At 37.1% G+C, this 21934-nt stretch overlaps 1 protein-coding gene across 12 annotated transcripts in view; it reads right to left on the bottom strand.

Annotated features, from left to right (window-relative positions):
* DZIP3 (DAZ interacting zinc finger protein 3) overlaps positions 1–21934 on the bottom strand; it is a 137459-nt gene that overhangs the window by 43686 nt on the left and 71839 nt on the right. For all 12 annotated transcript variants that reach the window (XM_045036897.1, XM_019839662.3, XM_011285969.4 and 9 more), the window contains 5 exons: positions 10207–10275; positions 6345–6441; positions 4717–4820; positions 3085–3172; positions 1332–1433 (listed from right to left, as the gene is read on the bottom strand). In XM_045036897.1, the coding sequence (XP_044892832.1) occupies positions 1332–1433; positions 3085–3172; positions 4717–4820; positions 6345–6441; positions 10207–10275 (460 nt within the window). The remainder of the gene's footprint in view (positions 1–1331; positions 1434–3084; positions 3173–4716; positions 4821–6344; positions 6442–10206; positions 10276–21934) is intronic.

The raw sequence follows: 21934 nt of genomic DNA, 5'->3' as shown, positions 1-21934 counted from the left end.
GCACAGAGCTTAACTGCCAGTGGGGTTTTGCCCTTGACTAAACCTGGGTTAAGCCCCATCAGACATAAGAAAGCCTTCAAAGTGATGAGGATCTAGAGGTCAAAGTTTAACTACATATGTCAGCTATGGAGTTATCACTGCTATCAGACAGCTTGTGCTGATCTGGTTTCAAGAAACTTCAAAGAACAACTCTGTATGTGGCTTCGGAGTCTCTGGAGCCATTTTATATTTAGAGTTATCGGAGAGTTTAACTACAACCTACAGGTGGTAGTTTGAAAATGGGCAGAAAGCAGAGTTTCTAGAAATCATACAAGCATATGTGTTACTTCCTGTAGAACTACAAGGACTCTTTGGATTTCTCCATCATTTGCATATAATATTTCTTATCGAGGTAATTGAGTATGATGAAGTTCCAACCCTAGAATAATAATGTTCATAATGTAGTGCTCCTATAAAAACTGAACTAAAAATATAAAAGGCAATACTGCATTCTAAAGACCATGGTGTACACCATATAATGCTTTTAGCTTTGGATCCTGCTTTTGAAACACAGTGTAACTCCACATAATTCACATAATTTTCAAGTTCTCTGATACACTCAACTAATTACAGAAATAACATTTTCAAAGTTCTACTACAAGCAGAAGTGCTGGGGTTGAAAGTGATTGGCCACTAAATATCTCACACCTTTCTCCTTTTCCTATTCCCAGATGTGTTTTGATAATAAAAATGATCACCTAATGGTTCTTTCCTGAAAGGTCTTTTGAAAAGCTGTGTGAATTTATTGGGCTAAGGTACTATGTTTCCCAGAAGGATAATATAAATAGTCCAACAGAGAGATAGCTGATTGAGACTCACTGATTCCCAGCAATAAGCAAGAAAGGGGCATAAATGAAAGCTACTAAAGGTAGAATAGGGATAAAAGTTAAGGAACAGAATGTTCAAAGTAGAAGTGGAGGGGTGAAGTCTAAACCGCTAGGGTACTATACTGAGATGGTTTAGTCATCTAGGGGTAACCTGAGAGCATTGGGAATTCTGCCCATCCATCAGTTTTCTCTTACCTGACAGGTGAGATTGACAGGATGCATGAGAATATATTACCTCTTTAGCTACCAAATACATCACTAAAATCCAGTGATACACCTATGTATTGGCATGGCTAAGCCAGTCAACTAGTTATATCATCTGGAAATAATATAGCAGGAATAGACATAATTACAAACAATATGCACAGTATGTGCCTATTCTATTTTGAACACACATTAAACATATAGCCCTTAGCACTTCATCAAGATGAAGATGGCAATTTTTCAAAATGTCCTATTTCTTACCAGTATGTCAGGATTAGGTGGTGGTGGAGGAAGCTGGATTGGAGGTAGGGTGCTCAAGGCAAACCCTTGCTTCACCTTGTTAATTTGTTCATTGTACTGTGTCTAGTAGAACAAGAGAAACAATATTTTAGAGCAAAATAAACCTCAAAGAAATAGCATATGGGAATACTCGATGCAGTTTTGAATAATAAAACACACAACAGTGATTCTCAACCAATTATGTCAGAAATAACATAAAAACGATTTTTGACATAAAGTAATTCTATAACACACTATCCCCAAATGTACTGGCAAGATACAAAGACACATAATTCACAGATCCTATGATAATTCTTCAGTGTTTCCATAATTTTCAGCCCCAAAATGGGAATCACTGATATAAAGTGAATAGTGTCTAAAGATTTAAGAAGCTGTAAATAATATCGGGCTGATAAATATGGGAAAACAGTATTTGTAATGAAGAGTTGAGCTACTTGCAAATGTTCACTTTAAAAATTGGAGGGGAAATACTCATTAAATATCCACATTTTGTTTATCTCAGAGTTATACCTCTAGTTTTCTCTAGTATCATATATACCTTTGTTTTATCACATGGATTTTGCCAAAACTAAGACTCCAATCTCTGAAGCTTAACTACATACTCTCAAAAGTTTTTGGCATTGTTACTTCACAGTATTATTTTTTTTTAATTTTTTTTCAATGTTTTTATTTATTTTTGGGACAGAGAGAGAGCATGAACGGGGGAGGGGCAGAGAGAGAGGGAGACACAGAATCGGAAACAGGCTCCAGGCTCTGAGCCATCAGCCCAGAGCCCGACGCGGGGCTCGAACTCACAGACCGCGAGATCGTGACCTGGCTGAAGTCGGACGCTTAACCGACTGCGCCACCCAGGCGCCCCCACAGTATTATTTTGTAAACAACCCACAGAGACTGGAAAAGAAATAAAACATTAGAAACTTCACACAGAAGACCTGTGCATGAAAGAAGACAAAGATGTAGCTGCTCTTGTGAGGCCAGTGAGTAAACCCAACAGAAATGCTAAGCATCACTGAAGACCTCATAACAAGAGTCTTGCAAAGAAACAGTCAAGACAGCCACCGGAAAAGCTGGACAAATAGGTAATGCTCTGAGGCAGTTGTCACAATTAAATGTCATTGTTTTGCTAGCAGTGTTGTGAAATCACAAAACACTGAACATTATATATTTACCTGAAGATATAAATACAAAAATATCCTAAGGCCAAATGAAGAAATTATTAAATATTCAGTAGGTTATCTCTTTAGATTACGTTAAGCATAGTCCTAATTCTATTAAATAATGAATAAATATTTCGCATTATGGAATAAGAACATAAAATCTAAGACTGAAAACCGAGACAGGTCTGCTTGATTGTCCTTTTAATAATATAAACACAGAATTACTCAGATCAAGTTATGACAATTATTTTTGATTACAGCATTATCAGCTTTGGACTTCTAGGAAAATTAGGTGTGAAGCACAATTTTTGAGTTCCTTTATTGTATGAAGGACTTAAAAGACCTGAAAAACCCACATGTATTAGCCTACGAGTCTGTCTACAATCAACTACGTGGAAATATCGGTCAAACCTTAAAAAGGCACAAATTGTAATAACTGAAAAAAAACCATGTTCTTCCTTAAATTTCTCCAGTAATTGTTGTTAATGTTACATGTTTTCTTTATGTATATACCTCCTACAACATTCAATTTACTCTAAAGATACTTCAGCACTTACCCTGAGGAATGCAATCTTATTTCTAACATCTGTTACAATGGCATTCCAACTCTCTACTGCAGCCTTTAATTGAAGTGATTCCAGGTTACTGATGTAGGAAAGGAGACACAAGAGAAAGTTCTTTCTTTTTATATACCACATAGGTCTCTAAAAATTTCCATTATATTCTTTAGCATGTATGTAAATAATATAAAACAGCAACAAAATTACCTCGGACACCAACAATTACCTCAAATGGGCACAAAGTTGTATGGAAGGGTTTTGTTATTAAAAATAAAACAAAGACGGGGAATATATTTTCTTTTTCAAGAGCAAATACAACTTCTGCTTCCACAACACCAAGTGGTTTTCTATCGTGGCAATATTTTTTAGGACATATGAAATCTTTACACAGGAATCCCTCTGTTGAAGTAAGGAAGCAGAGAAGGCCGAACAGGGAAATGCCCTAGCCATCAAAAGCAGGAGCATCCTTCCAGATGCTGATTCCTCTTGGAAGCAGGTTTTAGACTATCTTCACAGTAGCCCTGACATCCCAGGGCCATAGGTGGCCTATCAGCTCTTGTGCAAATTCCTAAAAGATACCCTTACGGGAGGGCAAATCAGGAAGAACTACCTCTTCTGCGAGGATGAATTAGACTGTTGCCTCGATGCAGTGCATAAACTACACAAACACAGCAGCTCTGCCAAACATGCCCACCAGATGACTTAAGTAGGAACACCTTTGAGGTGTGGAAGGTCTGCCATCTCTAGAAGAGATTTCATGAGGCCTTTCAAAAGGCTCTATTAAAATATCCCCACCCCAGTGTCACCCAGCACACCAGTTTTAAAAGAGCAGAATAAGTTATCACTGAGATCATCTTATACAAAGAGTCTTGATAATATTTTAGTTTATAGAGTGCCCCTTCTCCCTCTAGCAAGCAAAGATAGACTGATCACTTACAACAGTGCTTCCCGGACCTGAATGCACATCAGTATATCCTGGGAATCTTGCTAAACATCAGAGAGTCTGATTCTTTAGAATTGAAGAATAATGATGATCATTAAAATGATCATCATTAAAAAAATAATGATGCCTTGGTCCCAGAAATCCTAATTTAGTTAATTATTTAAGCATGAAGGTACACTCCATAAAATTATAAATTTAAGGACAGTCTCATGCAACCTGCCCCAAATTTAAAAATCACTTATTATCACACAGCAAGAAATTGGCTTTAACTTAGGATTTCAGGTGTTAATACTGATCTTTCCCTCAATGTATTCCAAAAGTATTTAAAATCAAGCATTAGAAGAGAAATCTATTAGAAAAAAGGTTTTCCACTTAGAATCCACCCCGTTTTGTAAATATCTAGTCTGGATGCATGTTTCTGAGATTTTTCATCTACTTCACTTAAGGGGAAGGGAAAAATTTGTCTGCAGCTATTACTGTGCTCAGATTTCTCAGTGCTTCGGGAAAAGCAACCAAGCAAAAGTATCAAAGTGATTAAATGAATTTTGAGGTTTAAAAAAAAATAAGGGTTTGTTTACTCCAAAGACTCTGGTGTCTTACATGTAAAACACAGATTATGTTTGACCTCAAAGCCTCTTGTTAGTATCTCTGAGATAAAGAAGCATTAAGGAAGAGTAAAATGTTACCTTGCCGCCATGTGAGTCACCCTGGCAAGCTGACTGAGGCATTCCTTTTCAGTCTGCTCTAGGTGGAGCAGACCAAAATCTCTACGACACTGTAAGAAGTACACCTACAGATTTTTGAGAGGAAGACAAAGAAGTTGAAGGTGTCCTTGTAAATGAACACGTTGTTTTCTAAATCATTTCTAGTAAAGGTGAAACTATTTCTCAATCTCTTCCAGCACCTGAGCCTCTTGACCATCCATAATACATTAGAAAAACTCTAATTCTGCAACTCTAACTTTTTTAGTCAATGGTTACTGAGTTGGTAACCATTCCAGAACATTAGTTTTTCAAGCTTGAACATACCCTGGTATCATCTGAGAAACTTTAAAAAAAAAAAAAAATGGTGCCTTGGTCCCAGAAATTCTAATTTAATTGATACCAGGTAGAGCCTGAGTGCTAGGATTTTTTAAAGTTCTCAGGTAACTCTACTATGCAGCAAAGTTTAAGAAAACTCAAAAGAATCCTGCTATTTGTTTTGTTTTGTTAATTGAGGAAGGGATCAGAAAATAATAAGACCACACAGGAGGAGCATGCAGTCCAAATGGACTTTGGGAAGTCAATGGGTCCAATGTCTCCCCCATAGCAGGAATTCCTTCTGCACCATTATTGTTGCATGGTTACTTGGCCTCTGTTTTTTCTCAGTAATCACTCAATATTCACTGAAAGTAGATTATATTCTTGGATAGCATTAAGGGTTTATAAAATTAATCATGCAAGGAGAAAGAAACTTTCTGAGTAAAAGTAGTGAGAAACAAAATATACAAACTTGAGCTCTTAAAGTAATCTGAGGGTTTGGTTTTTCAGTTATAGCTAGCATTTTACTCTCCAGATTATTTTTGGTTCAGGTATCATTCCTTGATTGTTGACCTCCAGATTCCCAATTATTCTGCTAAAGAATAGAGCTCACCCATGACAGAGGTAGGAAGATATATAATCCTTTTCGTGTTAGTGAACTCTCTAAAAATTTTTAGAGCATTTGATATAAAACATTTTATATCAAGTTTGAATATCTATAAATAAAAATTACATCCATACAGATAATCAATCACATGTCTTTTAGAAGAGACCCTAGTTGTGGTGTTCTAAGTTAACTTAGAACAAACTGTGAGTGACATTCTGGGGGTCTAGAAGGTAAGTTGGTTTTTGAAATTGGGAGTGTATGATGTATATGTGTTTTGGGAAGATCTACATAGGAACTAACAAAGAAAGGAGATATTATCTCCAGCAGCAGTAAAATGTTATTCTTATAAACTGGGCTTAGTGACCTGGCTTCATGAGAATTTTCCCAAAATGTGTGTATTTCCTATATATACTGAAGCAGACCAATCTCCTGAAGTCATCTGGGGAGGAAAACAACATAAGATCATCAACAATGAAGTAATCATGTACAAAATTGCAATGAGTCAAAGAGCACAGAAGTTGGAGTTATGTTTTCTGGCTGGTCCTAAGATGACTTATTTGTTTATTCAGAAATAAGGTTTGTTTTTTTTTTTCAATTCTTTAGTATACTAGTATACAAGGAAAACTTCCCTCCCCAACCCCATCTCTCTCTCTCTCCTTATTTATGTATTTATGTATTTATGTATTACCTCAGCTGTTAAAGCTCTGCTAGTTTCTGCATTCAGTTTGTTTAAGTATGTTTTAATTGTGCTTTCCAGATTATGCTTCTCCATTTCCCACTGAGATCTGAAATATATGACCATTAAAGAATTAACAACACTGCAGCAAGGATAGGCTTTTCTACCCTATTCAGGAGGGAGAAAGATACAAAACTATTCAATGAGTAAGAAATAATTTCTTGTAAAAGTTTACAGCATATAAAAGTAAGAGAAGAGGGGCGCCTCGGTGGCTCAGTGGTTAAGCGTCTGACTTCGGCTCAGGTCATGATCTCAAGGTTCGTGAGTTCGAGCCCTTCGGCTCAGGTCATGATCTCAAGGGTCGTGAGTTCAAGCCCTGCGTCGGGCTCTGTGCTGACCACTCAGAGCCTGGAGCCTGCCTCGGATTATGTGTCTTCCTCTCTCTCTGCCCCTCCCCTGCACATGCTCTGTGTCTCTCAATAATAAGTAAATGTTAAAAAAAAATTTTTTTTAAAGCAAGAGAAAACATTTACTTAACCCTTACTGTTATCCTTTACTATTAAGAGTGCAGAAGTTTTAAAGTTGTCAATATAGGGGCTATGATTTAAAACTTGGCTCTGAGAGGCACCTGAGTGGCTCAGTTGGTTAAGCATCCGACTTTGGCTCCAGTAATGATCTTGCGGTCAGTGGGTTTGAGCCCCGTTCATGCTATGTGCTGACAGTTCAAAGCCTGGAGCCTGTTTCGGATTCTGTGTCTCCCTCTCTCTCTCTCTGCTATTCCTCTACTCACTCACTCTCTGTCTCTCTCTGTCTCTCTCTCTCTCTCTCTCAAAAATAAATAAACATTAAAAACTTTTTTTTAATGATAAAAAAATAAAACTTGGTTCTGAAATAAAGTTGTCTGACGATGAATCTGATTTCTGAAACTTAATAAATGTGAAACCTTGGGCAAGTTACTTAACTTCTCTATACCTCAGTTTCTTTGCATGTGAAAATGGAGAATACTGTAGTAATTACCTCAAAGACCTGTTGTGAAAATTCATTCAGATAACATACATAAAAATATTTTGTGTTTAATACACATTAAGTACTAAATAAATGTAAGCTATTATTATTTATAAATTTCACATAAAGTTTCTATAACCTTTCTGTATCCCCAAATAGCAACTACAAAAGGTTTTTATTATCCCTGCCATCACTGCATTAAAATATTGCACTGGTTGCCTCAGTGCTCACATTCAACACCTTAGAATGAAAACAAATCCTACAGCTTGAGAGGGAGAGAGGGAGATGATGAGGACATTACTTATGAAGGACATTATGGAGAAAGACTACCTATAAGGTTTGACTTTTTCCCATCCCATTTCAGATTCCTACACCTGAGCCCCAAATTCTAAAATTTTTGTTTAATGTTTATTTCTTTCTGAGAGAGAGAGAGAGACAGAGCATGAGTGGGGGAGGGGCACAGAGAGAGGGAGACACAGAATCAGAAGCAGGCTCTAGGCTCTGAGCTGTCAGCACAGATACCGACACGGGGCTCAAACTCACAAACCTTGAGATATGACCTGAGCCGAAGTCGGTCGCTCAACCGACTGAGCCACCCAGGCGCCCCACCTGAGCCCCAAACTCTAGAGCACACAAACTAAATTATGACTTTAAAGGAAACAAATGGAAATATAATCTTGTAATAGGGATGTTTCCAAAGGCTATCCTCATTGTTTCATTATTAGAAACACTTGGATACTTGCATACTTAACAAACATTAATGAGAAGCTTGATAAAACAATATACTGTATTGTTAATACCACTAAGGCTACAGTGTTTTCAGGGAAAAAAAATATTCAAGGACATATATTAATTCAACCAAAAGGAATTATTATGCCATTGAATATTGTACAAAATTGCCTACAAGAACAGGAGAAAAAATAAATTAGAAAATAAATTAGACTCCAACAAAATTAAAAACTTTTGTGTTTTAAAGCACATTATCAAGAAAGTAAAAAGACAACTCACAGAATGGGAGAAAATATTTGCAAATCATGTATCTGACTAAGGACCTATATCCAGAACATGTGTAGAACTCTGAAAACTCAACAAAAGACAACCCAATTTAATGCATAGGGGCACTTGTACCCCAATGTTTATAGCAGCACTTTCAACAATAGCCAAATTGTGGAAAAAGCCTAAATGTCCATCAACTGATAAATGGATAAAGAAATTGTGGTTTATATACACAATGGAGTACTATGTGGCAATGAGAAAGAATGAAATATGGCCCTTTGTAGCAACATGGATGGGACTGGAGAGTGTGATGCTAAGTGAAATAAGCCATACAGAGAAAGACAGATACCATATGTTTTCACTCTTATGTGGATCCTGAGAAACTTAACAGAAACCCATGGGGGAGGGGAAGGGAAAAAAAAAAAAAGAGGTTAGAGTGGGAGAGAGCCAAAGCATAAGAGACTGTTAAAAACTGAGAACAAACTGAGGGTTGATGGGGGGTGGGAGGGTGGGGAGGGGAGGTGATGGGCATTGAAGAGGGCATCTTTTGGGAAGAGCACTGGGTGTTGTATGGAAACCAATTTGACAATAAATTTCATATATTAAAAAATGATAATAATAAATAAATAAATAAAATAAAAAAATGGCCTAAGGATTTGAATAGACCATTTCTCCAAGTAGATACACAAATAGCCAACAGGCACATGAGAAATATTCAACATATTTAATCATTAAGAAAATGCAAATAAAAAACCACAATGATCAACTACTTCACATCCACTACAATGAGTAAAATGAAGACAGATAATCTAACAAGTATCTGTGAGGATGTGGAGAAAGCAGAACCCACATGCATTGCTGGTAGGATTGTAAAATGTGCAGTTACTTGGAAAATAGTTTGGTAGTTCCTCAAAAATTTAACCAGAGTTTATACTACATGTCTCGGCAATTCCACTCTTAGGTATACACCCAAGGGAACTGAAAACCTTATGTTCATACAAAAATTCACTTACAGATGTTCATAACAGTATTATTCATAATAGTGAAAAAATGGAAACAAATGTTCATCTGCTGATGAAAAGGTCAACAAATTTTAGTATATCCCTACAATAGAATATTATTTACCCATAAAAAGGAATGAGTACTGATAACATGCTACAATATGGATGAACCTGGAGAACATTAAGTTAAAGAAGTTAATCATAAGAGGGTATTTATTATACAATTATATTTATATGAAATGTTCAGATAAGGCAAATCCAGAGCAACAAATGATAGATTAATGACTGCCAGAAGCTAGGGGAGGGGAGGAGGAGTGATGTCTAATGTATCCAGAATTTCTTTAGGGTGATAAGAATGTTCTGAAATCATACAAAGGTGATGGTTGTATACCTCTGTGAACATCCTAAAAGTCAATGAATTGTATAACTTAACACAGTGAATTTTATGCTATGTTTACTGAATCTAAGTTCCCAAAAAGTTACCTATAGGCAAAAATATGTCAATGAGAATAAAACTCAGCCAGTTTCATAAATCAGTCACACCTAGCACTATTAAGCGATAAGAACACATAAGCTCTAGTCCCTGGCAAGCTTACTGTGGCACTACAACTTTGCTCATCTAATCTCCCTCAGCAGTTTTCTAGGGCCAGAACTAAGGCAAATATATGTCCCAATTTGCCTAGGGCACTTCCAATTTATAACTGTTGTCCCAGTGTAATTATTAATAATGCTAATGCTCAATTTTATGCTCTAAAGTGCCCCAGTTTGGATAATAAATTATACGGCTACCCTGGCCAGAACATGCTGAGTGAAATACCTAAGAGTTTCAGAGATGCACATATACTAAACCAAATCAACAGCCAAGTTTATACCTTTTCATGGAAAGTTGCTCCTTAAGATTCTTGATTTCATTATCTTTAGCGTGGCTCTGACGCTGTAATCTAAGAAAAAATGTAAGTCATAAATTATTAGAAATTGTCATTAATACAGTCAGAACAGCTCTACTTGTAGCTGAGGAGGGACTAAATATGACCATTTTGAACCACAAATATTAAGCCTGAAAATAGACTCCTACAACTAGACCTGCTGCAATTTATCTTCCGATGTCTGATTTACTGACTTCCCAAAGAAAGTACTAAGGTTGAACCCCATCAATTAGAAGCTAAAGAGAACTTGTACCCCCACTTCAAAGACTCAGAAAAATGTCTTTAGCTCTTTGTACCTTAGTTTACCCACTAGAAAACACCAATGGTATGTTTTAATTTTCTAGGCCTGTGATAGAACTGGTAACTTTAACTCGATTACAAAGTTGTTATGTCAAGTCATACAAATTCATACAAACTATTAAAGGGTTAAAGTCTGAAAGAAATCCGATATTAAATATAAAAGTAGAGAGGCTGTGTGCAAATAAGAATTTTAATTAAAATAGTAAATTATAACAGGGGAGTCACTGACATCACCTAATCATGGGAAGACTGGGTAAAAATAAATCAGAAAACATCATTTGCAATTAGCTTAAATATTAATATGCAAGAAGCTACTACGAGAAGTGAAAAGTAATACTTTTTAGTTGATGTATGTTCACAAACCATCTCTGATACTCCTTCATTGTGTTGCTGTATTTCTCCTCACAACTAAGTTTTTACACTAACCCATTAATTTGCTACAATATGAAGACATTTACAGCAAAAGCGCATTTCTCGTTAAGTCTCTGATATGTTGAGACACTTGAGATACATAGGAATTCTGGTTAATATAAATTATTGGAATGATAGCCTTAAAACAATGACTTTTTTATTTTTATTTTTAAATGTATATTTTAATGTTTGTTTATTTTTGAGAGAGAAAGAGACAGCATGAGCCGGGGAGGAATAGAGGGAGGGAGTAACGCAGAATCCGAAGCAGGCTCCAGGCTCTGAGCTCTCAGTACAGAGCCCCACACAGGGCTCGAACTCATAGACCATGAGATCATGACCTGAGCTGAAGTCAGATGCTTAACCACCTGAGCCACCCAGGTGCCCTAAAACAATGACTTTAAATGTTGGTTGTATTGCTTACTATTAAATTTCAGAGATTACCCACTTACCTTTACTCCAAGCTTGTTAGAAGCTATAGAGACTTATAATCAATGTTCTATTGAACTAAAAATGCAATGAAAAGAAATCAGGTCTGTTTCTATACAAAAAAGATCATGTTCTCAAGTAAAGAATAAGAAAGACAAGCTTTGTTACTCAAGCAAGGTATGCAGGAGTATGTAGAGAGTTGAAAAAGAGGTAATAAGATTTTTTAAATTGACATCCTCCTTTCCTTTGTACGCTTCCATTTTGTCAATATTTTACCTAACTATAGTTTAGAGGGCAATAAAGAGTTGACAGAGCTTGGTGGGGAATTCAGAAGACCTGGATTCTCAAATAATAGAGGATAAGGTAGGCATAGTTTCTATCATCCAGCTTGGATAGGAAACAGCTATCTATGTTCAAGCAGTCATAACTTCTTAGTCCTATTTTCTCATGAATAACATTAGAGCAGGATTAGATGTTCTTTTCTGACAGATCTCAAGTTACTCTGGCTGGCTATCATGTTTCTTATATGGGTTTTACTGACAGTGTTACTTAACATTTATTAAGTGCTTATTGTAATTTGTGCAAAATATGTTGCTATTATATAAATCTTTCTGCTAATTCTGCAATTATCATCAACAAACATTTACCAAACATTTAGTGTAGGACTGACATTGAATTAGGCCATAGAAACAAGATTTCTTTGCTTTCCAATAAGCATCATGTTCTAAAGTAAAAGAAATCAACATTTTATAATTTAAAAATACTTATACATTTATCATATACTTTTGGGACATGTTCAAGTGAATAAAACAAAGGCTTAAAAGCTATATGAGAACACACACTGTGCTTGCTCATGTTTCCGCTCAGCCTACATGCCCTGTGTTTTCTCCCATCTCATTCTATGTAGTCGAGGTTCAATACTATCTTCAATGAAGTTCTTCCTTATCACAACAATCAAAAGTACTCTTTTTACCCTACAGAATCCCTATTAAGTATAGCTCCACTTGACAGTTATTTACATGTACAGCTGGGCCTTGAACAACATAGGGGTTAGGGATGCTGATAGCTATCCCTGACAAACGCAGTTGGAAATCTGTGTATATAACTTCTGACTCCACAACAACTTTACTAATAGCTTACTGCTGACCAGCCTTACTGATAACGTAGTCAATTAATACATATATTGTATGTTATATGTATTATATACTGTACTCTTACAACAAAAAGAAAATGTTACTAAGATCATAAAGACAAAATACATTTATAGTACTGTACTATATTTAAAAATTTTGCATATAAGCAGACCCACATAGTTCAAATCCATGTTCAAGTGTCAACTGTACTTTTTTTTTTTTTTAATTAAGCCTTTTGAGATAATCATAGATTCATATACAGGTGCAAGAAATAATAGAGAGAGATCCCATGTACCCTTTACTCATGTTCTTCAAATGTTAATGTCTTGAAGAACTATAGTATAATAACCAGTATTTTGAATAGTGATACAGTCAAGATACTGAACAGTTTTATCACAAACCTCATTTTGCTCCCATTCCCATTTCCTCCTTATAACCTTGGATCACTAATGTTTTCCATTTTCATCATTGTGTCATTTCAAAAATTTTGAGGGGTACCTGGGTAGCTCAGTCAGTTAAGCATCTGACTTCAACTCAGGTCATGATCTCATGCCTTGTGAGTTCTGGCCCCACGTCAGGCTCTGTGCTGACAGCTCAAAGCCTAGAGCCTAGTTCGGATTCTGTCTCTTCTCTCTCTCTGCCCATCCCTCACGCGTGCTTGCTAGCTCTCTCTCAAAAAAATAAACACTTAGGGGCGCCTGAGTGGCTCAGTTTGTTAAGCGTCTGACTTTGGCTCAGGTCATGATCTCACGGTTCGTGGGTTCGAGCCCTGCGTCGGGCTCTGTGCTGACATCTCCAAGCCTGGAGCCTGCTTCTGATTCTGTGTCTCCCTCTCTCTCTGCCCCTCCCCTGCTCATGCTTTGTCTCGCAAAAATAAATAAATGTAAAAAAAAATTTTTTTTTTTGTAAATAAATAAACATTTAAAAAATTTTAAATTTGGAAATTTTGTCATTTCAAGAATGATATAGGAATGGAATCAAATAGTACATAAGCTTTGGGGATTTGCTGTTTCACTCAGCATAATTCTGTCTGCAGAGTCTGTAGTGTTACCATGGTTTCATTCCTGATGGTGGTGATATGTGTCTTCTTTTCTTTGTCAGTTTTGGTAGAGGTCTATCAGTTTTATTGATATTTTCAGAGAAACAGATTTTTAATTCATGAATTTTCTTTATTGTTTTTCTGTTTGCAATTTCATTAGAAGTAATTGCATTACTTCTAATATTTATTAATTTAATCTGCTTGTTTTGGGGGTTTTTTTCTTTCCTTTTTCCAGATTCTTGAGGAGGGAGCTTAGATTAGATTGAGACTTTTCCTTTTTTCTAACGTGTACAGTTGGCACTATAAATCTTCTCAGAACTGCTTTAGCTGTTTCCCACAGATTTTGATCTATTGTATTTTGATGTTAATTCAGTTCAACATACTTTTATTTCCCTTAAGAACTCTTTTTTGACCCACGGATTAATTAGAAGTGTTTTGTGTAGTTTCCAGCAGGAGATTTTCCTGTTATCTTTATATTTTTAATATGAAATTTATTGTCACATTGATTTCCATACAACACCCAGTGCTCATCCCAACAGGTGCCCTCCTCAATGCCCATCACCCACCCTCCCCTCCCTCCCACCCCCCATCAACCCTCAGTTTATTCTCAGTGTTTTTTTTTAATTTTTATTTATTAAAAAAAATTTTTTTAACGTTTATTTATTTTTGAGACAGAGACAGAGCATGAACGGGGGAGGGGCAGAGAGAGAGAGGGAGACACAGAATCTGAAACAGGCTCCAGGCTCTGAGCCATCAGCCCAGAGCCTGACGCGGGGCTCGAACTCACGGACGGCGAGATCATGACCTGAGCTGAAGTCGGACGCCCAACCGACTGAGCCACCCAGGTGCCCCTATTCTCAGTTTTTAAGAGTCTCTTATGCTTTGGCTTTCTCCCTAACTTTTTTTTTTCCCTTCCCCTCCCCCATGGTCTTCTGTTAAGTTTCTCAGGATCCACATAAGAGTGAAAACATATGGCATTGATCTTTCTCTGTATGACTTATTTCACTTAGCATAACACTCTCCAGTTCCATCCACGTTGCTACAAAAGGACGTATTTCATTCTTTCTCATTGCCAAGTAGTATTCCATTGTGTATATAAACCACATCTTCTTTATCCATTCATCAGTTAATGGACATTTAGGTTCTTTCCATAATTTGGCTATTGTTGAAAGTGCTGCTATGAACATTGGGGTGTTTATAGTGCCCCTATGCATCAGCAATCAACAAAACTAAAAGGCAACCAACGGAATGGGAAAAGATATTTGCAAATGACATATCGGACAAAGGGCTAGTATCCAAAATCTATAAAGAACTCACCAAACTGTACACCCGGAAAACAAATAATCCAGTGAAGAAATGGGCAGAAAACATGAATAGACACTTCTGTAAAGAAGACATCCAGATGGCCAACAAGCACATGAAAAGATGCTCAACGTCACTCCTCATCAGGGAAATACAAACCAAAACCACACTGTGATACCACCTCATGCCAGTCAGAGTAGCCAAAATGAACAAATCAGGAGACTACAGATGCTGGAGAGGATGTGGAGAAACGGGAACACTCTTGCACTGTTGGTGAGAATGCAAACTGGTGCAGCCCTTCTGGAAAACAGTGTGGAGGTTCCTCAAAAAATTAAAAATAGATCTACACTATGAACCAGCAATATCACCGCTAGGAATTTACCCAAGGGATACAGGAGTGCTGATGCACAGGGGCATTCGTTATTAATTTCTAGTTTGACTCCATTTTGATCTGAGTGCATGATTTGCATGATTTCAACTCTCTCAAATTTTTTGAGGTTTTATGGGCCAGCATATGTTCTATTATGGTATATTTTCCTATGGCCACTTGCAAACATATGTATTCTGCTATTGTCTAGTGAAGTGTCCTATAAATATTGATTAGATCCTATTTGGTTGATTGGGTTGTAGAAATTCTTTATCTTTGCTGATTCTATCTAGTTGTTCTATAAATTGCTTAGAGTAGGATGTTGAAATCAACAACTCTAATAGCAGGTTTTTCTATTTCTCCTTACAGTTCTATCAAATTTTGCTTCATGTATTTTGAGGCTCTGTTGTTTGGCACATACATCTTTAGGCTGTTATGTCTTCTTGGCAGATTGATCCTTTCATCATTATTTGATGTCCTTCTTTGTCTCCAGAACTTTCTTTGCTCTGAAGTCCATTTTGTTATTAATATAGCCATTCCTGCTTTCTTTTTCTATTGTTTACATTGTATATATTTTACCATCCTTTTATTCTCAATCTATTTCAGTTGCTGAAACTGAAGATTCTTGTAAACAATGTATTGTTGGATTTTTAATTTTAATTTTTTTTCCAATATATGAAATTTATTGTCAAATTGGTTTCCATACAACACCCAGTGCTCTTCCCAAAAGGTGCCCTCCTCAATACCCATCACCCACCCTCCCCACCCTCCCACCCCCCATCAACCCTCAGTTTGTTCTCAGTTTTTAAGAGTCTCTTATGCTTTGGCTCTCTCCCACTCTAACCTCTTTTTTTTTTTTTCTTCCCCTCCCCCATGGGTTTCTGTTAAGTTTCTCAGGATCCACATAAGAGTGAAAACATATGGTATCTGTCTTTCTCTGTATGGCTTATTTCACTTAGCATCACACTCTCCAGTCCCATCCACGTTGCTAAAAAGGGCCATATTTCGTTCTTTCTCATTGCCATGTAGTACTCCATTGTGTATATAAACCACAATTTCTTTATCCATTTATCAGTTGATGGACATTTAGGCTCTTCCCACAATTTGGCTATTGTTGAGAGTGCTGCTATAAACATTGGGGTACAAGTGCCCCTATGCATCAGTACTCCTGTATCCCTTGGTTAAATTCCTAGCAGTGCTATTGCTGGGTCATAGGTAGGTCTATTTTTAATTTTCTGAGGAACCTCCACACTGCTTTCCAGAGCGGCTGCACCAATTTGCATTCCCACCAACAGTGTAAGAGTGTTCCTGTTTCTCCACATCCTCTCCAGCATCTATAGTCTCCTGATTTGTTCATTTTGGCCACTCTGACTGGCGTGAGGTGATATCTGAGTGTGGTTTTGATTTGTATTTCCCTGATAAGGAGCAGTGTTGAGCATCTTTTCATGTGCCTGTTGGCCATCCGGATGTCTTCTTTAGAGAAGTGTCTATTCATGTTTTCTGCCCATTTCTTCACTGGGTTGTTTTTCGGGTCTGGAGTTTGGTGAGCTCTTTATAGATTTTGGTTACTAGCCCTTTGTCCGATATGTCATTTGCAAATATCTTTTCCCATTCCGTTGGTTGCCTTTTAGTTTTGTTGGTTGTTTCCTTTGCTGTGCAGAAGCTTTTTATCTTCATAAGGTCCCAGTAATTCACTTTTGCTTTTAATTCCCTTGCCTTTGGGGATGTGTCGAGTAAGAGATTGCTACGGCTGAGGTCAGAGAGGTCTTTTCCTGCTTTCTCCTCTAGGGTTTTGATGGTTTCCTGTCTCACATTCAGGTCCTTTATCCATTTTGAGTTTATTTTTGTGAATGGTGTGAGAAAGTGGTCTAGTTTCAACCTTCTGCATGTTGCTGTCCAGTTCTCCCAGCACCATTTGTTAAAGAGGCTGTCTTTTTTCCATTGGATGTTCTTTCCTGCTTTGTCAAAGATTAGTTGGCCATACGTTTGTGGGTCTAGTTCTGGGGTTTCTATTCTATTCCATTGGTCTGTGTGTCTGTTTTTGTGCCAACAGTTTTGTTTTTAAAATACACTCTGCCATGGTCTTTTAATTGATGTATTTAGATCATTTACATGTAAGGTAATAAGTGATGTTAGGGCTTAAGTCTGCCATTATTTTTTGTTTCCTGTTTCTTTTTTCTTACCTTCTTGTGGGTTATTTTAACATTTTTTTTTTTTTTTAGGATTCCATCTTGACTTATTTATAGTGTATCTGAATACATATATCTCTGTAGCTTTCTTTAGTGGTTGCACCAGGTATTACAATATATATATGGTAATCTACTGGTATTGATATTTTCCTTACTTTCATATAGGTCTCTTTATCCTCTACAGTTTTAAAATATAATTGCTGTACTTCCTCTACATAAACTTCACTAAGATGGTATTATAATTTTTGATCCAAACATCAAATATGATTTAAAAAATTAATGAGAATAGGATGGACTCTTATTATTTACCCCTCCCTTTACTCACTTGGATGTTCTTCTTTCCTTTCGGAAGTTCTAAGTTTCTATTATCATTTCCTTTATGATTATACGCCTTCCTTTAGCTATTCCTTAATCATAGGTTTAGTAGCAATGGATTCTTCTAGTTTTTCTTTGAGACTTGTCTTTATTCCCCTTCAATCCTAAAGGATATTTTTGCTGGATATAGGATTCAAGATAGTTGTTTTCTTTTAGTTTTTTTTTTTTTTCTCCCAGCACTTAAATAATGTGCCACTTCCTTCTGGCCTCCATGGTTTCAGATGAGAAATTTGATTCATTTGAATTAATGTTCCCATGTGTGTTTTCTCTGGTTGCTTTCAAGATTTTTGTCTTTAGTTTTTTTGCAGTTTAGTTATGATGTGTCTTGGCATGGATTTCTTTCAGTTTATACTACTTTGGGTTCATTCAGCTTCTTGAATTTGTAAATTTATGTATTTCACCTCATTTCTTTTAATGCTTCTCCCTCCCCCCCACACTCTCTTCTCTCCTTCTGAGATTCTGACAACTTATTTTATTATTGTCCCACAAGTCACTGAGACTCTGTCCTCTTTTTTATCTTTTCCCTAGTTTATCTCCTCTATGCTGTTAGATTGGGTAATGTCTTTTGTATTTCCTCAAGTTTACCAGTTCAATCCTCTGTCATCTTTATTAGTGATTATATCCAGCAAGGTTTTTTTTTTTTAATTTTTTTTTTAGATCTTTATTTACTTCTGAGAGAGAAAAAGAGACAGAGCATGAACAGGGAAGGGGCAGAGAGAGAGGGAGACAGAGAATCTGAAGCAGGCTCCAGGTTCTGAGCTGTCAGCACAGAGCCCGACGTGGGGGCTCGAACTCACAGACAGTGAGATCATGACCTGAGCCGAAGTCGGAAGCTTATCAACTGAGCCACCCAGGTGCCCCCAGCAAGGTTTTATTTGTTATTGTACTTTTTAGTTTTATAATTTCCATCCTTTATTATATATTTTTTGTAAGACTTTCTAGGTTCTCATCTGTTTAAAGAGATTTCAATTTTCTTGTTGAAGCATTGTTAGGATGGTCACTTTAGAATCTTTGTCAGGTAATTCTCAAATCTGAATCGTCTTAATGTTATCATTTGTTGACCAGCTTTTCTTTTTCATGTTCTAATTGTCCTCATTCTTGGTATAATGAGGATTTTCTATTGTAGCCTTGATATTCTGGGTATTATGAGACTCTGGATTCAGTTAATCTTTTTTTAGCAGGAAGACCCCCTGTTGCTGTGTAGTGTGAGGGCTGAGTTGGTGTGTATGTTTAGCTTCTCATCTGGCCCTGCTTACAACATCCCACCAAAATTGTGGACACTGACACACTGCCTCGATGCAGATGGGTGGTGTGGAAGTTCGGTCCCCTCAGTCCATGACATTTCCCATGAAAGTGAGGCACCAACTTACTCTGCTCTTTGCCTCAGCAGGGTATAAGATCAGCTTCCTGCTCGGCCCTACTGACACTAGGGAAGGAGAAAGCAGAGGGATGACTCATATCACTTTGTTTCTACAGGATGGAGAGCAGGGGCTCCCTGTTGGGCCCCTGTGGCACCACCTGGGGTGAGGGGAGAGAATAGAGTGCCAGCTAGCACCAAGGGTGGAAACTCAGCTCCCCATGAGGAGAGTAGAAGTGAAACCCATATTGAGTAGTCCCAAGTTAGATTACCTTAAGTTTCATTGATGCTGAGTAGAGGCAGAGGCTTAGATTGCTGCTAGATCACATTGACACTATCCTGGCAGAGGAACTGTAACACTACCTACTTCTGTCCCATGGGGAATGGAAGACCAGCTGCGATACTACTTCAGTAAAGAAATCTGGTTTGTGCTATCTGCTATCATACCACCTGGTTCCAAGGGGTGGTATGGGACCATTGGTGCTTGACTAGAGTAAGTTGGATAGTGCCAAAAAAGTTTTCTGTTATTATATTTTCCTTTTCCTGATCCTTTGGCTAGAGCAAACAGGCTTTTCTTGGGCTTCCCCCCACCACCTCTGCCTATTGGCTATTCCAGGTTGGTGATTTCTGCAGCACTCTGTCTAGGATATATAGGAGGAAATAAGGAAAATTCATGCCATATCATTCCTCAAGTACCAAAGCTTCTTGACAGTCTGCTTTCTTCTACCTTTTAGAGCTTCCTATGCTTGTTTGTTGTATTATGTCTTGGGTAGTTTAGTAGTAAAAAGGATGAATGGCAAGGAATAGAGCTACTTCTTAGTAGAACTAGAAGTCCCTCTGTTATAAGTAATTTTAAACCCTTCACATTAATCTCTACTCTCCATTAGCTAGCAATGTCTGACATGTGTTGGTATCTTCTACATGTGCCTTCCCTAATTCTTCTCACACAGTAGGCCCTTGATAAATGTTTGTTGAATATTCTACATGGAGGGCTCATTGTATGAAGATATATGCGTCCCCTAAAATGGTCAAGCATACAAGGGCACCTGGGTCAGCTATCAGAGTTGAGGAAGGATACCCTCAGATGGTAAAGGAGAGAGACAGCTCATCTGCATGGATGACATTACTTTTCTGATCTCTGATACTATATAACACATATCTGGATTGGTCATTGCCTTCTAAGCTAAAATACAGTTTTGAACCCTAAAGTGTGGGTTCTTAAGTGACTGTAGCCAGTTTAGATTTGTCCAAGCTACCTTAGGTCTTCACCTCTTTAAACTTGAAGGATCTAACTCCAGCAGGGATAAGTTACAAGGTGTTTGTAACTGATACTATGTTGCCAATGCTACAGCATCCAGTTCTTCCTAAAAATTCCTTCAAGGATGAATGATATAATATGTGGGAGAAAATTTAAGACTTAAATCTGCCAAATATTTCTGCAACTCCATAATTAGTATTGTAGACTCCTTATTCTAAGATATTCCCTAGAACTTGTCTATTCTCCCTACTAGCTCTAGCAACTAATGGATTTCAAATTAGACTTCGTGGACAACTGGTATCTGTTGCATTACTATTTGTTAAAATAATGTGTTATAAATCATGTTATTATCCCAAATGATACTGGTTGGAGATAGTGATTAGTATAAAAAGAGTAAAGCAAGGCCACTCATTTTCTCCTATTAAGTCAGAATTTTTAAGTCTTAGATATTTAATACTTAAGATTGTTAAGGGATGGGAATGCAAGCTGATGCAGCCACTGTGGAAAACAGTATGGAGGTTCCTCAAAAAACTAAAAACAGAACTACCCTACAACCCAGCAATTGCACTACTGGGTATTTATCCAAGGGATACAGGTGTGCTGTTTCGAAGGAACACACGCACCCCAATGTTTACAGCAACACTATCAACAATAGCCAAAGTATGGAAAGAGCCCAAATGTCCATCGATGGATGAATGGATAAAGAAGATGTGGTATATATATACACAATGGAGTATTACTCAGCAATCAAAAAGAATGAAATCTTGCCATTTTCAACTACATGGATGGAACTGGAGGGTATTATGCTAAGTGAAATCAGTCAGTCAGATAAAGACAAATATCATATGACTTCACTCATATGAGGACTTTAAGAGACAAAACAGATGAACATAAGGGAAGGGGAAACAAAAAGAATATAAAAACAGGGAGGGGGACAAAGCATAAGAGACTCATAAATATGGCGAACAAACAGAGGGTTACTGTAGGGGGTGTGGGAGGGGGGATGGGCTAAATGGGTAAGGGACACTAAGGAATCTACTCCTGAAATCATTGTTGCACTATATGCTAACTAATTTGGGTGTAAATTAAAAAAAAAATTAAAATTCAAAAAAAAAGTACATATAAATAAAAAAGATTGTTAAGGGAAATGAGATTGTTGGGAAGGAGCAATCTTCAGGAATTTGATTCATTTTCAATCTCTCGGTCTTGGAACACAAAAACTCTGAGAGACCAATATAAAAAAGGATTCAAGTGATTTCACAGTGTCTTTGAGGAATGTATTCATCATATGCTATAAAGAAACAGCAAATCATTGGTCATATTTTTACAAATTAGAATCATGATCTGAAAGTTAATTATCTTTCTCATGTAATTCTATTATAATTACACTTGTTCAGCCAATACATGTAAAGCTTGATATACAAAGTGAGCCGTTGCTTATTTTTCAATGCAGCTGGCAAGACAAATATATAGTTGGTTTTTAAGCAAGTACAGACCTGTAGTCAGCTATTCTTAAT

This window comes from Felis catus, chromosome C2 (genome assembly GCF_018350175.1).
Source record: "Felis catus isolate Fca126 chromosome C2, F.catus_Fca126_mat1.0, whole genome shotgun sequence".
Classification (NCBI taxonomy): domain Eukaryota; kingdom Metazoa; phylum Chordata; class Mammalia; order Carnivora; family Felidae; genus Felis; species Felis catus.
The sequence above is the reverse complement of the archived record's forward strand: the minus strand, read 5'-3'. Positions and strand labels throughout refer to the sequence as shown.